Below are 15030 nucleotides of genomic sequence, written 5' to 3'. Positions count from 1 at the left end.
GTGAGCAGAGGGCCTGGTAGTTTTCATGCCTGCCCATCACCTCCCACTGGTGTGCTCCTCCCCTCCCCTCTTTTTTACTTTCCTCCATGCCCTTATGTCACTTTCATCAATCATCTTCCCAGCTCTTTATTTCGTCCCTCCCCCTCCAAGTTTCACCTATCACCTGGTGTTTCTCTCTGCCCTCCCCCCATCTTTCAAATCTACTCCTCAGCATTTTTTCTCCAGTCCTGCTGAGGGGTTTCAGCCCAAAATGCCAACTGCACCTTTTTCCATAGATGCTGCCTGGCCTGCTGAGTTCCTCCAGCTTTTTGTGTGTGTTGCTCGGATTTCCGGCACCTGCAGATTTTCTCTTGTTTGTGATTTGTCCACTACTTTTTGTAGGATTTTCTGCTAAAAGGTATTGGTGTTCCCATTCCAGGCCAAAATGCAGCCAGTCAGCAGACTTTCCACCACACATCTATAGAACTTTGCCGGGGTTTGTGATGACATGCCGAACCTCCACACACTCCTGAGGAAGTAGAGGTACTGTCGTGGTTTCTTCAGAATTATATTTATATGATAGGTCAAAGACAGGTCCTCTGAGATAGTGACCCTCCAAGGATTTAAAGTTACTGATCCTCAACACCTCAGACCCTCTGATGATTACTGGCTCATGGATCTCTAGTTTCCTTCTCCTGAAGTCTACAATCAGTTCCTTGTTTTTATTGTCATTGAGTGAGAAGCTGTTGTTATTACACCACACAGACCAATTTTCAATCTCCCTCCTGTATGCTGATTCATCACACCCACAACAATGGTGTTATCAGCAAACTTGTATATGATGTTGGTGCTGCACTTAACCACACAGTCATAGGTGTAAAGTGGGTAGAGCAGGGGCTAAGCACATCCCTGTGGTGCTCCTGAGCTGATGGAGATCGTGGAGGAGATGTTTTTGCCAATCCAGACTGACTGGGGTCTGCAAGTATGGAAATCCAGGATCCAATTGCATAGGAGGGTATTGAGGCCCAGGTCCTGGAGTTTACTGATCAGTTTTGAGAGGATGATTGTATTAAAAGCTGAGCTGTAATCCAGGGTTGTGTGAAGAGCCAATGAGATGGCGTCCGCTGTGAACCTGTTGCTTCGGTTGGCAAACTGGACTGGATCCAAGTCGCCATTCAGACAGGAGCTGATATGCTTCAACACCAGCCTCTCAAAACACTTCATCACTGTGGGTGGAAGTGCCACCGGGCGATAGTCATTGGGGCAGGTTACCATGCTCTTCTTGGGCTCTGGTACGAGTGAAGCCTGCTTGAAGCAGGTGGGTACCGCACTGCCAGAGCGAAAGGTTGAAGATATTGGTAGAGTGCCGGTGATTGGGATTAAACTCCCCCCACAATGCCCCCAGTCTGTAAGGAGTTTGTACATTCACCTCTTGACTGTATGGGTTTCCTCCTGGTACTCCGGTGTCCTCCCACATTCCAAAGATGTACAAGTTACAGTTAGTAGTGGGCATGTATTGTTGGCGCTGGAAGAGTGGCAACACATAGACCATAAGACATAGGAACAAAATTAGGCCATTTGCCCTGTCAAGTCTCCTCCGCCATTCCATCATGGCTGATTTATTATCCCTCTCAACCCCATTCTCCTGCCTTCTCCTCGTAACCTTTGATGTCCATACTAATCAAGAACATATCAACCTCCGCTTTAAAGATACCCAAAGACTTGGCTTGTGGGTGCCCAACCCATTTGCCGACTGTGTTAGTCATTAACGCATAAAGCGCATTTCAATGTACATGTGACCGATAGGGCTAATCAATAAACTCCTGGCCAATATTCAGCACTAATTAAGATTGCTGATTAATTGATTGTTTTGACAGCAGTGTTCGTAGGGGTTCATTGTAAGCAAATTGTGAGTCTACATTACAATTGTGATGTATCATTCCACGCAATTTATTCTGGAGCATCCCCAGAAATAGGTTTATTACTGATTTATATGACATGAAATTTGTGGCATTGCCGCATAAAGACATAAAATTACTATAAATTACAAAATTGTGTGCAGTTTTGGTCCCCTAATCTGAGGAAAGACATTCTTGCCATAGAGGGAGTACAAAGAAGGTTCACCAGATTGATTCCTGGGATGGCAGGACTTTCATATGATTAAAGACTGGATCGACTAGGCTTATACTCGGAATTTAAAAGATTGAGGGGTATATTATTGAAATGTATAAAATCCTAAAGGGATTGGACAGGCTAGACGCAGGAAGATTGTTCCCGATGTTGGGGAAGTCCAGAACGAGGGGTCACAGTTTGAGGATAAAAGGGAAGCCTTTTAGGACCGAGATTAGGAAAAACTTCTTCACACAGAGAGTGGTGAATCTGTGGAATTCTCTGCCACAGGAAACAGTTGAGGCCAGTTAATTGGCTATATTTAAGAGGGAGTTAGATATGGCCCTTGTGGCTAAAGGGATCAGGGGGTATGGAGGGAAGGCTGGTACAGGGTTCTGAGTTGGATGATCAGCCATGATCATACTGAATGGTGGTGCAGGCTCGAAGGGCCGAATGGCCTACTCCTGCACCTATTTTCTATGTTTCTAAAATAGTGTAAAAATGGAGTAATGAGATAGTATTCAGAAATTTGATGGCAGAGGGGAAGAAGCTGGTCCAAATCATTGAGTTTGGGACTTCAGGCTTCTGTACCTCCTCCCTGATGGTAGAAACGAGGTAGGTTTGTCTCGGATGGTGAGAGTCCTTGGCGATGGATGCCGCCTTCCTTTGCACCACCTCCTGAAGGTATGGTCAAGGATGAGGGTCTCTGCCAGAGATACTTATAGAAGGCTACCTGCTTGCCCTTGCACCATTTCTGGAATCATGTGTCCCACATAAATCCACCCTTGGTCGCCAGCTTCTCAGCTGCGTGTGGCCCGTTAACATATTGATATTACAATTACTTTATCAGCCTTGATGCCAATAATTGCAACACTGTGGAAGCGTGGCTACCACAGGCAGTCAATAGAAGGACAAGAGGAATTAAGAGAGTGGGAAAATGGAGTGAGGGTGGATGTCTAGGAAATGGGGGGAGATGCGGGTCGTCAGTAGTGGACACGGATTCTACTTTTACCACATGACGTGAATTTTCTTGTGGTTTTTTTCTGGTCAGAGGCGTTACCCGGGAACAGCCTGTATGACAGCGTTTTGCAAAATTGTGTCAAAATGTAAAATGCAAGTGAAAATACTATGAATCTACTTCCTGGATCTCTCCTGAGGTGGAACGGTGTGACGGGCAACCAGGTTTCAACCACCCCGCACCCTCTCCTACACAAGGGAATCTGCAGACGCCGGAAATCCAGAACAATATGCTGCGGGAACTCAGCAAGTCGGGCAGCACCTATGGAGGGGAATAAAGAGTGAACGTGTGAGATGGACAATTTCATTCATCAGTAGCGGGCCCTCCCTCTCTCTCTCCCCCCTACGGTCCGGGTAAGGCAGACTGCAGCAGCTCCTGCCTCCGTCGGCCCGAAAACCGGGAAGCCGGCGGAGGCTCCGCCCCGGTTCCTCACCCATTGGGCTGCGGGAAAGGAGGAACCCACCCCCGTGTTCCTCTCCAGTGCCTCACCGACTCACATGATCCGGCCGGCCGGTCCGTGCGAAGAGGAAAGGAGAGGCACGGCCCATTGCGGGTTGATGCCACGGGGCGTGCGGCTGGCCACGGGGAATGTCTCGGCGCGGCGGCGTGTGACAGGTCCGGGGCTGGTCGGCTTCGGGACTCTTTGTGAGTCGGTCGGTGGGGCAGTGAAGGGCGGCGGATCCCCGGCTTCGGCGCTGCGGGGCTGACTGTATTTGCCGGAGCGCTGTACGGTAGTACCATGGCCGAATCGTTACCCCTCTGCGCCCGCCTGTCCTACGCGGTCGGGCACTTTCTCAATGACCTGTGCGCGTCCATGTGGTTCACCTACCTGTTGGTGTTCTACCACTCGGTGCTGGCCATCAACAACTACAACGCGGGCATCCTCCTGCTGATCGGGCAGATAGCGGACGGCTTCTGTACCCCGCTCATCGGCTACGAGTCCGACCGCACTCGGGGCTGCGGGCACTACGGCAAGAGGAAGACGTGGCATCTTGTGGGTGAGTAAGTTGGAAAAGGGGGGGGTCAATGATTAACCCGGATACCGGGACTCGAGAGGTTAACGGAGAGGTTGGGCATAGTAGGACTTATTCGTTGGACCGTGTGGGATGACCTTCTGGAGATGTGTAAACTCATAGAAATATAGAAATCCGAATTGTTGGCTCTTTATTCCTCCCCATGGATGATACCCGATCTGATGAGTTCCTCCAGTATTTTCTGTGTGTTACTGTGGAATCAGAATCAGAATTATCACCGGCATGTGACGTGAAATTTGTTGATTTAGCAGCAGCAGCAGTCCAATGCAACACATAATCTAGCAGAGAAAAAATAATAATAAATAAATCAATTACAGTATACGTATATTGAATAGATATAAAAACGTGCAAAAAAACCCAGAAATACTGTGTATTTAAAAGAAGTGAGGTAGTGTCCAAGGGTTCAAAGTCCATTTAGGAATCGGATGGCAGAGGGGAAGAAGCTGTTCCTGAATCACTGAGTGTGTGCCTTCAGGCTTCTGTACCTCCTGCCTGATGGTAACAGTGAGAAAAGGGCTTGCCCTGGGTGCTGGAGGTCCTTAATAATGGACACTGCCTTTCTGAGAGACCGCTCCCTGAAGATGTCCTGGGTACTTTGTAGGCTAGTGCCCAAGATGGAGCTGACTAAATTTACAACCTTCTGCAGCTTCTTTTGGTCCTGTGCAGTAGCCCCCCCCCCCCCATATCAGACAGTGATGCAGCCCATCAGAATGCTGTCCATGGTGCATCTGTAGAAGTTTTTGAGTGTATTTGTTGACATGCCAAATCTCTTCAAACTCCTAATGAAGTATAGCTGCTGTCTTGCCTTCTTTGTAACTACATTGATATTTGCAGAATCTCTTGTGTTGATGTGTATGTTGTGCCAGCACACCATAGCACATTCCCAATATTTATGATGTATGTCGAATAAACTTGATCCTTGAGTCAGGAAGTAGAGGGCAATGGTTGAAAGTGAGAAGAGGGTAACGATTTATTACAAAAAGGCCTGTGGGGCAATTTTATTTATTGAAAAATTCTTCCTGAAATGAGATACAGGCTGAATAGGCACTTCAAATGGTGGCACCCGGCAACCCTAACCTAATCACTGGCCAATTTGCAATGACCGATTACCAACTGGTAGGTCTTTGGACTGTGGGAGGAAACCCACCTGTTCACAGGGAGAGCGTACAAACTCCTTACAGACAGCGGGGGAGTTGGACCTGGTTGCCAGTACTGTGCTTTACACTATGCTACGGTGCTGTCTTCTGGTTCCATCGACCACCGCCCTCTGCATGAACTTTTTCATGCAGGGCTGGTATCCCTACGGAACCGGAAGGCAGAGAAAGTAGATGAGGCGGGTACAGTAACGATATTTAAAGACATCAGGATGAGTGCATAGAGAACGTAGGATGGTACTGCACAGGAACAAGCCCGCAATTTATTTATTATTGAGATACAGCGCAGAATAACCTCTTCTAGCCCTTTGAGTCACACCGCCCAGCAATCCCCTGATTTAATCCTAGCCTAATCACGGGGCAATTTACAATAACCAATAACCAATTAATCTTTGGACTGTGGGAGGAAACTGGAGCACCTGGAGGAAACCCACGCAGTCACGAGGAGAGCGTACTAACTCTTTAAAGGCAGCGGTGGGAATTGAACCCAGGTCGCTTGTACTGTAAAGCGTTGTGCTAACGACTACACTGCCATGCTGCCCAATTAAATTAGTAATCAAATGGCCAATTAAACTAATTCCTTCTACCTGCACAATATCTACATCCTTCCATTTTCCTTTCATTCATGTACCTATCTAATTGTCTGTTTGAAGTCTCTAGTGTATCTGCCTCTACCACCACCACCAGGCAGCACATTCCAGACACCCATCATTTTGTGTGTGTGTGTATATATATATATAAAAAAAACTTGCCCTTCCCATCTTCTTTGAAATGACCCCCTCTCACCTTAAATACATGTGTTAGAAGAGATGATGGAAATTGTTTGGAAGCATATGGGACAAACATAGGCAAATGGGCCTAATGAGGTGGGCACAGATGAGATGGGCTGAATGGCCTGCTTCTGAGCTGTGTTACTTACTGACCAGTGCTTGAACTGGGAACAAAACAAACTCACATGACATCCTTCCCTTTTAAGGCCCAAAGTCCTCAGCATGTACAGGGAATGACTGAGTTGATAAAGTGTCTCAGTGAGTCTTTCAAATAGCAGGGGTTCCACAGACCCCTTGCTTAAATGTATTGGTCCATGCCATAAAAAAAGGGTTGGGGTCCCCTGAACTAGTGGGTGAAGTTGTTCACTTTGTAAAACGTGTTGCTTGTATGGTGTTAAGTTGAGGTATTAGGTGAAGAGTCATTTAAGAGTTAGCCAATCTTATTTGACAGGGTTTTGCCTGGATTTGAGAGCATTACTTATAAGGAGAGAGTGGATTAACTTGGATTGTTGTAACTGTAAGTTGATGAGGAGATCTGACAGAAAAATATTAAATTATTAAAGATGGCGATAGGATAGGTAGCCTTTTTCCCGGTGTAAATGTGCAAATGCTAGAGGTTTAGCTTTTAGGCAGAGGTTCCCAACCTTTTTTCAAATGGTTCCATTTACAAACGTTTGTATTATCGGCATGTATACAGTAGGCAACCTGAAGTTCTTGTCTTCTCAGGCGTCCACAAAAAACAGAAGAATCCCAAAAGAATGAATGACAGAAAAAAGTTAGAACCATAAAGCCCTCCTCCATCATGCAAGCAGCAGCAGACCATCCCCCCCACTCATTTCAGCCAAAAGCATCAGTGCCCACCACCCAGCAAGCAACAGCAAATCACCCAACGAGAGACCATGATCTGCAGTCAACAAAGACTGTTGTTTACCTGACAGTTTGATATGTCACAGGCTCTCTCTCTCTCTCTCTCACTAACAAAAGATAGCGATGTCACCGGTTTCACAGCGAAAGGGCAGTCGCTGGTGCGGTGATACGGTCTGCCGTGTCGCTTTTTATTGGGAGAATCCGCAACTCGAGAATTGAGGCAGCAAACACTCTCCACCACTGAGAGAGCGCGATTGCTCGACTACAGGGACCTCCATCCCTATATCCGCTGCTGCGAGATCCTGCCGCTCCATCTCCTACGACGCCGCAGGCGGAAACACGATGGACCGATCCCACTGGGCAAGGCGCCTGTGGACCCCAGTTTGGGAACCCCGGCTTTAAAGTTGAAAGGAGATGTGCAAGGCACGCTTTATTTTAGATTGGTAGGTGCTTGGTGGGGTGTTGGCAGCAGCACGCTGGGTCCAGTGCATTAATGCCATTTCAAAGAAAGCACGGCAGTGCCTCTGCTTTTTTAGAAGTTTGCCCGGATTTGGCATGTCATCTAAAGCTTTGACAAACTTCTATGGGTGCTACAGTGGAGAGTATCCTGGCTGGTTGCATCACAGCCTTGTGCCAATGCCCGAGAGCGGAAAAGCCGACAAAAAGTAGTGGGTATGGCCCGGTCCATCACAGGAAAAGCCCTCCCCACCGTTGGGCACATCTAGGGAGAGCCCTACCACAAGAAAACATCTAGGCCATGCTCCCTGTGCCATCAGGAAGGAGATACAGGAGTCTCGGGTCCCACACCAGCAGGTTCAGGAACAGTTAGTAACCCCCAATCAGCGGGGATAACATAACTCATCACATCACTGAACACAACTTTTTTTTAGATTATGAGAACACTCAGTCCTCTTTTATTGTCATTTAGAAATGCATACACGCATTAAGAAATGATACAATGTTTCTCCGGAGTGATATCACAGAAAACAGTACAGACCAAAGGCTAACACTGACAAAACCACATAATTATAACATATAGTTACAGCAGTGCAAAGCAAGACCATAATTTGATAAAGAACAGACCATGGGCACAGTAAAAAAAAAAAGTCTCAAATCCCGATCGACTCCCAAGTCCCCGATAGCAGGCGGCAAAAGGGAGAAGCTCCCTGCCATAAACCTCCAGGCACCGTCAACTTGCTGATACCTCGGAAGCAGCCGACCACAGCCGACACTGAGTCCATCCGTCCGAAAACTTCGAGCCTCCGACCAGCCCCTCCGATACAGCCTCCCGAGCGCCATCCTCTGCCGAGCGCCTTCGACCTCTCCCTGGCCGCTGAAACACACAAAGCCGAGGATTCTGGGCCTTCTGCTCCGGAGATTCCGGTTACCACACAGTAGCAGCGGCAGCGAAGCGGGCATTTCAGAAGCTTCTCCAGATGTTCCTCCGTACTCTCACGTCTGTCTCCATCAAATCAGGATTGTGCACAGTCCCCTACTTGACAGATAACAGACATCATCACTGGAGAGGCCGCGCGCGCTGCTGTCGCGCACTCACTTCTGTACTCACTTTCAAAGTTCAAAGCATTCAAAGTTAATGTATTTATAACCAGCGTACATATAACATATGTGCTCTGAGATTTACTTTCTTGAGGGAATTTGCAGTAGATTCACAATAGAATCAAAGGAAAGCTGCACGTGAAGACAGACAGACAACCAGTGTGCAAGAGGCAACGAACTGTGCAAATAGAAAAAGACAAAAATAGTAATAATAATGAATAAATAAGCAATAAATATTGAGAACATGAATTGTAGAGTCCTTGAAAGGGAGTCCATCGGTTGTGGAATCAGTTCACTGTTGGGTTGAGTGACACTGAATGCAGTTATCTCATCTGATTCGAGAGCCTGATGGTCGGGGAGTAGTAACTGTTCCTGAACCTGATGGATGCGGGTCCTGAGGCTCCTGTACCTCCTCCCTGATGCCTGCAACGAGAAGAGAGCGTGGTCTGGATGATGGGGTCTTTGGATGCTGCTTTCCTGCGACGGTGCTCCATGTAGATGTGCTCAGTGGTTGGGGAGATGGACTGTCGTTAGGCCAGGGTTAAATAGGTGGCTTTGGGCAGTGTGGCTTGAAGGGCCTGTTCCGAGCTGTATCTCAGAGACTAAATCACTAAGTTAGCGTGTTGCCCAAGCGTTTTTGGAAAACAGCAAAGCTGGGCTTGGACAGTGGTCACTGTTATTATGTGTGTACATAATAAAGAACTTCAGTTCCCAGGCTGCAATGTGGGCAGTTCACCTGGAACTGGAAGTGACATTGCAACTTGTATAATTTCATATACCTTAATTTTTTTTTTGAGTAACAGTCTTCATTCCCATTTTAAATGATATCCCTGTGTTACAGCTGTTCAGGTTAAGGAAATTCGCCCTTACCAAATTCATATCACCACCCAGAATTTTGAGTAACACGCGCAAAATGCTGGGGGAGCTGAGTAGGTCAGGCAGCATCTGTGGAGAAGAATAAAGAGTCACCGTTTCGGGCCCAGGCCCTTCATCAGGACTAAACTTTGAAGTGGATGTGGAAGAATAAAGTAAATAAATCAACCCACAATGTTATTTCCCCAGTGTCATTTTGTTGCTGCACATGCATATGGCGTTTTAGTTAATGGAAAATTGCGATACAGCTCGCTTTCTACAAACTGCTTCTGGTAGTTTTCACACTGGTATCTGAAACTCTGGCTATATTAGTTCACTGCCCATTATGCCACTGGTGTTTAGGGCAGCAAAGAAGGTCCGTGAGAGCAGAATCGGGCCATTCAGCCCATCGAGTCTGCTCCACCATTCCATCATGGCTGATCCCAGATCCCACTCAACCTCATGCACCTGCCTTCACGCCATACGCTTTTATGCCCTGACCAATCATGAAGCTGTCAACTTCTGCCTTAAATATACCCACGAGCGTTCCACAGATTCACCACTCTGGTTTTAAAAAAAATTGCTCCCTACCTCTGTCAATCTTGAGGCTGTGCCTGCTAGTTCTGGATACCTCCACCTTAAGAAATATCCTTTCCACGTCCATCCTATCTAGTCCTTTCAACATTCGGTAGATTTCAATGAGATTCCCCCCACGCATTCTTCTAAAATTCCAGTGAGTACAGGCCTAAAGCTGCCAAGCGCGCCTCATATGTTAACCCCTTCATTCCCGGCATCATCCCCGTGAGCCTCCCCTGGACTTTCTCCAAAGACAGCACATCCCTTCTGAGAAATGGGGCCCAAAACAGTTGAGAATACTCTAAGTGCAACCTAGCTAGTGTCTTATAAAGCCTCAGCATTATCTCCTTGCTTTTAGACATACTTTATTGATCCCGAGGGAAACTGGGTTTTGTTACAGCTGCACCAACCAAGAATAGAGCATAAATATAGCAATACAGAACCACAAACAATCAAACAACAATATGCAAACTATGCCAGATGGAAATAAGTCCAGGACCAGCCTATTGGCTCAGGGTGTCTGACCCTCCACAGGAGGAGCTGCAAAGTTCGATGGCCACAGGCAGGAACGTCCTCCCATGACGCCCAGTGTTGTATCTCGGTGGAATATGGCCAGAGTCCAACAGCAGAAAGTTCAATATCTGGGCTACAAACACGTTCCTTGATCGTGATATGAGCAGGATTGCACCATCTAACCAGAATAGCAAGCCCCCCTCCTTTACGCTTACCGCTCTCAGTACACTTCCGGTCAGCCCGAATGGTCTGGAAGCCCTCCATGGAAACGCTTTGGTCAGATATGTCCACGTGCAGCCACGTTTCAGTAAAACACATATAACACTGCTCTCCCGAAATGTGCTCTGACTCCTGGCTGGCGCTGTCAACTCGTCCATTTTATTGCCCAGCGATCTTTTATATTCTATTCCCCTAGAAATAAATGCCAACATTCAATTTGCCGCCTTTACCATAAAGTCACAGTGTAAATTAACCTTCTGGGACTCTTGTACGAGGACTTCCAAGTCCCTTTGCAGCTCTAATGTTTGAACCTTCTCTCCATTTAGATAATGGTCTGCACTATTGTTCCTTTTACCAATATCATACATTTCTCTACACTGCATTCCATTTCCCACATTTTTGCCCATTCTTCCAATTTGTCTTAAGTCCTGCTGCAATCGCACTGCTTCTTTAGCGTAACCTACCCCTCCACCTATCTTCGTATCATCCGCAAACTTTGCCACAAAGCTATCAATTTCATTATCCAAATCATTGACGAACAAAGTGAAAAGTAGCGGTCCCAATACTGACCCTCCATCCTGATGTCCTGATGAAGCTCCTCCATTTCTGGCAGTGTTCAGGGCTTCCTTCATCGTTTCAGTGGCTTCCTTTTGGTTTTCGCTACTGTCAGCCATGCAAGCTCTAGGTGGAGTCTCAGGATTACAGTCACACTCAGACGTAGAAGGATTCTTCATCGCTGTTTCCATAACAGTTTTGTTCTACCAGTCAGGGTTGTTAGCTCTGAGCTGAACCCGGAGGACCGGTGGATCACTCTTAGTCTGTCCTCTACCCTTTGACCTGTTTGGCATGGCTAACTGTACAAAGAGCCAAAGCATAAAGTCCTGGACTCCAGCCAACACAGCTCTCCAGGTCATTTAGGCATGAAAGCCTCCAAACCACAACAAAGTTGTGGTCCTCTCGGAGGCTGGGTTATATATTTGTCTAATAAACTCTTTCTGGGCTTCCAGCTGGGTACAAGTATCGATTATAACCGATGTTTCGATGACAAACTCCGCCATCTTCATCAGGGATGTTTGTCTGTTTCTGGTTTTGATACTTTTGCAACCTACTCTTGTTTATTTTCCACTGGTAATTTATTTTCCATCAAGTGGTAAGCTTCATCACTTGGTTAACCTTGATTATTGAATTAAGGAGTCCCAATGAAGAGCTTTAACCGTAAGCCTCGATTCTTTCAGTAGGTGTTACCTGGCCTCCTATATTCCTTCAGCATTTTGTGTTAGTGTTGGTCTGGATTTCCAGTATCTGCAGGATCTCTGAGGTCATTGAAATCCGTGTTTTTAGTGATATTGTTATTTAGGCATCAGCATGCACCACTGACACCAGCACAAACTCTTTAATGACTGGAGTGTGAATCTCGTGTTTCTCTGCTGGGCGGATTCAATTGGCATAGTTCATTCTGACTAAACCTCTTCTTTGACCGCTGTAACAGACACACACACACCCCCACCCACCCACCCACCTGGAGGAACTCAGCAGGCCAGGAAGCATCTGTTGGGGGGGGAGGGACGGTACAGTGGACGTTTCAGGCTGAAACCCTTCAGCAGGACTGGAGAAAAAAAGCTAAGGGGTAGATTTAAAAGTGGGGGAGGGGAGAGAGAAACACTAGGTGATGGGTGAAAATGGGAGGGGCAGGGATGAAGTAAAGAGCTCGGATGAAAGAGACAGAAGGCCATGGAAGAAAGGAAAAAGGGGGCAAGGAGCACCAGAGGGAGGCAATGGGCAGGCAAGGAAATAAGGTGAGGGATATTGTGTGCAGTTCTGGTCACCTAACTATAGGAAGGATATCAGTAAGATTGAAAGAGTGCAGAGAAGATTTACTAGGATGTTGCCGGGTCTTCAGGAGTTGAGTTACAGGGAAAGATTGAACAGGTTAGGACCTTATTCCTTGGAGCATAGAAGAATGAGGGGAGATTTGATAGAGGTTTACAAAATTATGACGGGTATAGACAGAGTAAATGCGAGTAGGCTCTTTCCATTTAGATTAGGAGAGATAAATACGAGAGGACATGGCTTTAGGGTGAAAAGGGAAAGTTTTAGGGGGAACATTAGGGGGAACTTCTTCACTCAGAGAATGGTGGGAGTGTGGAATGAGCTGCCATCTGACCTGGTAAATGCAGGCTCATTCTTAAGTCTTAAGAATAAATTGGATAGATATATGGATGGGAGAGGTCTGGAGGGTTATGGACTGGGTGCAGATCAATGGGACTAGTGGAATAATGTTTTGACACAGACTAGAAGGGCCGAATGGCCTGTTTTCTGTGCTGTAGTGTTCTGTGGTTCTAGGGAGGGAAAGGGGGATGGAAAATGGTGTGTGGGGGGTGGAAATTACTGGAAGTTTGAGAAATCAATGTTCATGCCATCAGGTTGGAGGCTACCCAAATGGAAAATGAGGTGTTGTTCCTCCAACCTTAGTGTGGCCTCATCACAACAGTGGAGGAGGCCATGGATGGACATATTGGAATGGTAATGGGAAGTGGAATTAAAATAGGTGGCCACTGGGAGATCCTGCATGTTCTGACCGATGGAGTGTAGATGCTCGGTGAAGTGGTCTCCCAATCTATGCTGGGTCTCACCAATATACAGGAAGCCACACTGGGAGCACCAAACATTGTAAATGGCCCCAGTAGACTCACAGATGAAGGACTGGTTGGGGCCCTGAATGGTGATGAGGGAGTGGTGTAGCACTTGCTCCACTTGCAAGGATAAGTGCTGGAAGGGAGATCAGTGGGGAGGGATGAATGGACAAGGGAGTCGCGTAGGGAGTGATCCCTGCAGATAGCGGAAAGTGGGGAGGAGAGAAAGATGTGCTTGGTGGTGGGATCCCGTTGGAGGTGGCGAAAGTTTTGGAGAATTGTGTGCCAGACTTGACCCCTGCCCATTATTTACTTTGCTGCTGGAAATCTGAAACAAACATGGGAACATTAGAGTCAAGTAGAAAAGAAACAGTGAGCTGAACCAGTTTCTTGTTCCACAAGCGCTGCTTGGCCTTCTGAGTATTTCTAGGTTTTCTGTGGCTACTTGCGGAACAATTATGGACAGAGAAAATACTGAAGAAGATCAGTTGTCTGGTGGCTGGATGTGAAGCAGCAGATCTCTGTAACATTTTTTTTCAGATATTGATTTGTGGAAAGGCAACATGTACTCTCAGTTCTGCTTTCTATAAATGGGGCTGCTTTGTTGGATGTCCACTGGGAGTTACTGTGAGATAAATTTTATTTTTATGAACTTAGCTGTTTGCATGTGACAGCGGCCACACCCTGGTACACCACTTCAACAAGCAGGTCAAACCAGATGAGAGTAGCCGGTGGGCCTCATAACTGGTGAGATGGGGACATGTCTGTTCCAGCATGTGAAGTCAACTCTGGCGGACTGGGCAGTAGGACGCTGCTGCAACGCTCCGTGGAGAGCGAAGGGCAAGGCCAGGCACAGAAGACGTCATGGTCATCCACTGCAACCACTGGACCCGGACTTCTGGGGTTGGGGGAGTGGAAATGCCCCAGTGTAGTGGCTTTTCCAGTTCAAAAACTTTCTCACAGAGGTTTACCGTCATTGTCGGACACGATGGACAACTACCACCCTGTAAGAATATAGAGTTTTAAAAAAAAAACTTACCTCTGACATTCTCCCCCATATTTTCCTCCAATCACATTATGCGCCCTCATATTAGACATTTCCACCCAGGGGGGCGGTGGTGGGGGGCAAGTCTCAGACTGGACACTCGATCTACGCCTTTTTTCATCTTGTACACCTTTATCGTCACCTCTGATCCTCCTTTGCTTCAAAGAGAAAAACCCCGGTTTGTTCAACCTATCAACATAGAACAGTGCTGATCCTTTGGCTCATAATGTTGTGCCAACCTTTTAACCTTCTCTAAAATAAAACTAACCTTTCCCCTCTACTTAGCCCTCCACATTTCTTTCAGCCATATGCCTTTCTCAGTCTCTTAGAAGTCCTTAATGTATCTGCTTCTGTCACCATCCCTGGTAGCACGTTCCATGCATCCACCACTCGCTGAGTGTATTAGAAACAAACTTCCCTCTCACGCCCCCCTCACTTGTATTTTCCTCCACACATCTTAAAATTGTGCCTCCTCGATTTAGCAATAAGCAATAGTTGTAGAGGCAAAGGAAGATACAAGGACAGAACATTGAATGGAAGACGATGCTGGTGGAGGTTGACAGGAGGTTTTGGGTGGTGTCTGAAGAGCCGGTTGAATGTGTTGTGGCAAAAGGTCTGTTTCTGTACAGTAATCGCACGGCCTAGGTCCCAGCATGCGGATCACGGTGGACGTGGTGGCCGCTTCTCTACTTTTTCCCTCAAAA

The 15030-nt window shown here is 47.0% G+C and overlaps 1 protein-coding gene across 3 annotated transcripts in view; it reads left to right on the top strand.

Moving 5' to 3' along the window:
* The first annotated feature begins 3259 nt into the window (after positions 1–3259).
* mfsd12a (major facilitator superfamily domain containing 12a) overlaps positions 3260–15030 on the top strand; it is a 52432-nt gene continuing 40661 nt past the window's right edge. For 2 of the 3 annotated variants that reach the window (XM_072244332.1, XM_072244333.1), the window contains exon 1: positions 3262–4104. In XM_072244332.1, coding sequence (XP_072100433.1) covers positions 3846–4104 — 259 coding nt within the window. In that variant the 5' untranslated portion in view covers positions 3262–3845. Of the gene's footprint in view, positions 4105–15030 lie in introns of all 3 variants that reach the window. The other variant, XM_072244334.1, reaches the window with a different exon arrangement.

Source organism: Mobula birostris, chromosome 26 (assembly GCF_030028105.1).
Source record: "Mobula birostris isolate sMobBir1 chromosome 26, sMobBir1.hap1, whole genome shotgun sequence".
Taxonomy (NCBI): domain Eukaryota; kingdom Metazoa; phylum Chordata; class Chondrichthyes; order Myliobatiformes; family Myliobatidae; genus Mobula; species Mobula birostris.
The sequence above is the reverse complement of the archived record's forward strand: the minus strand, read 5'-3'. Positions and strand labels throughout refer to the sequence as shown.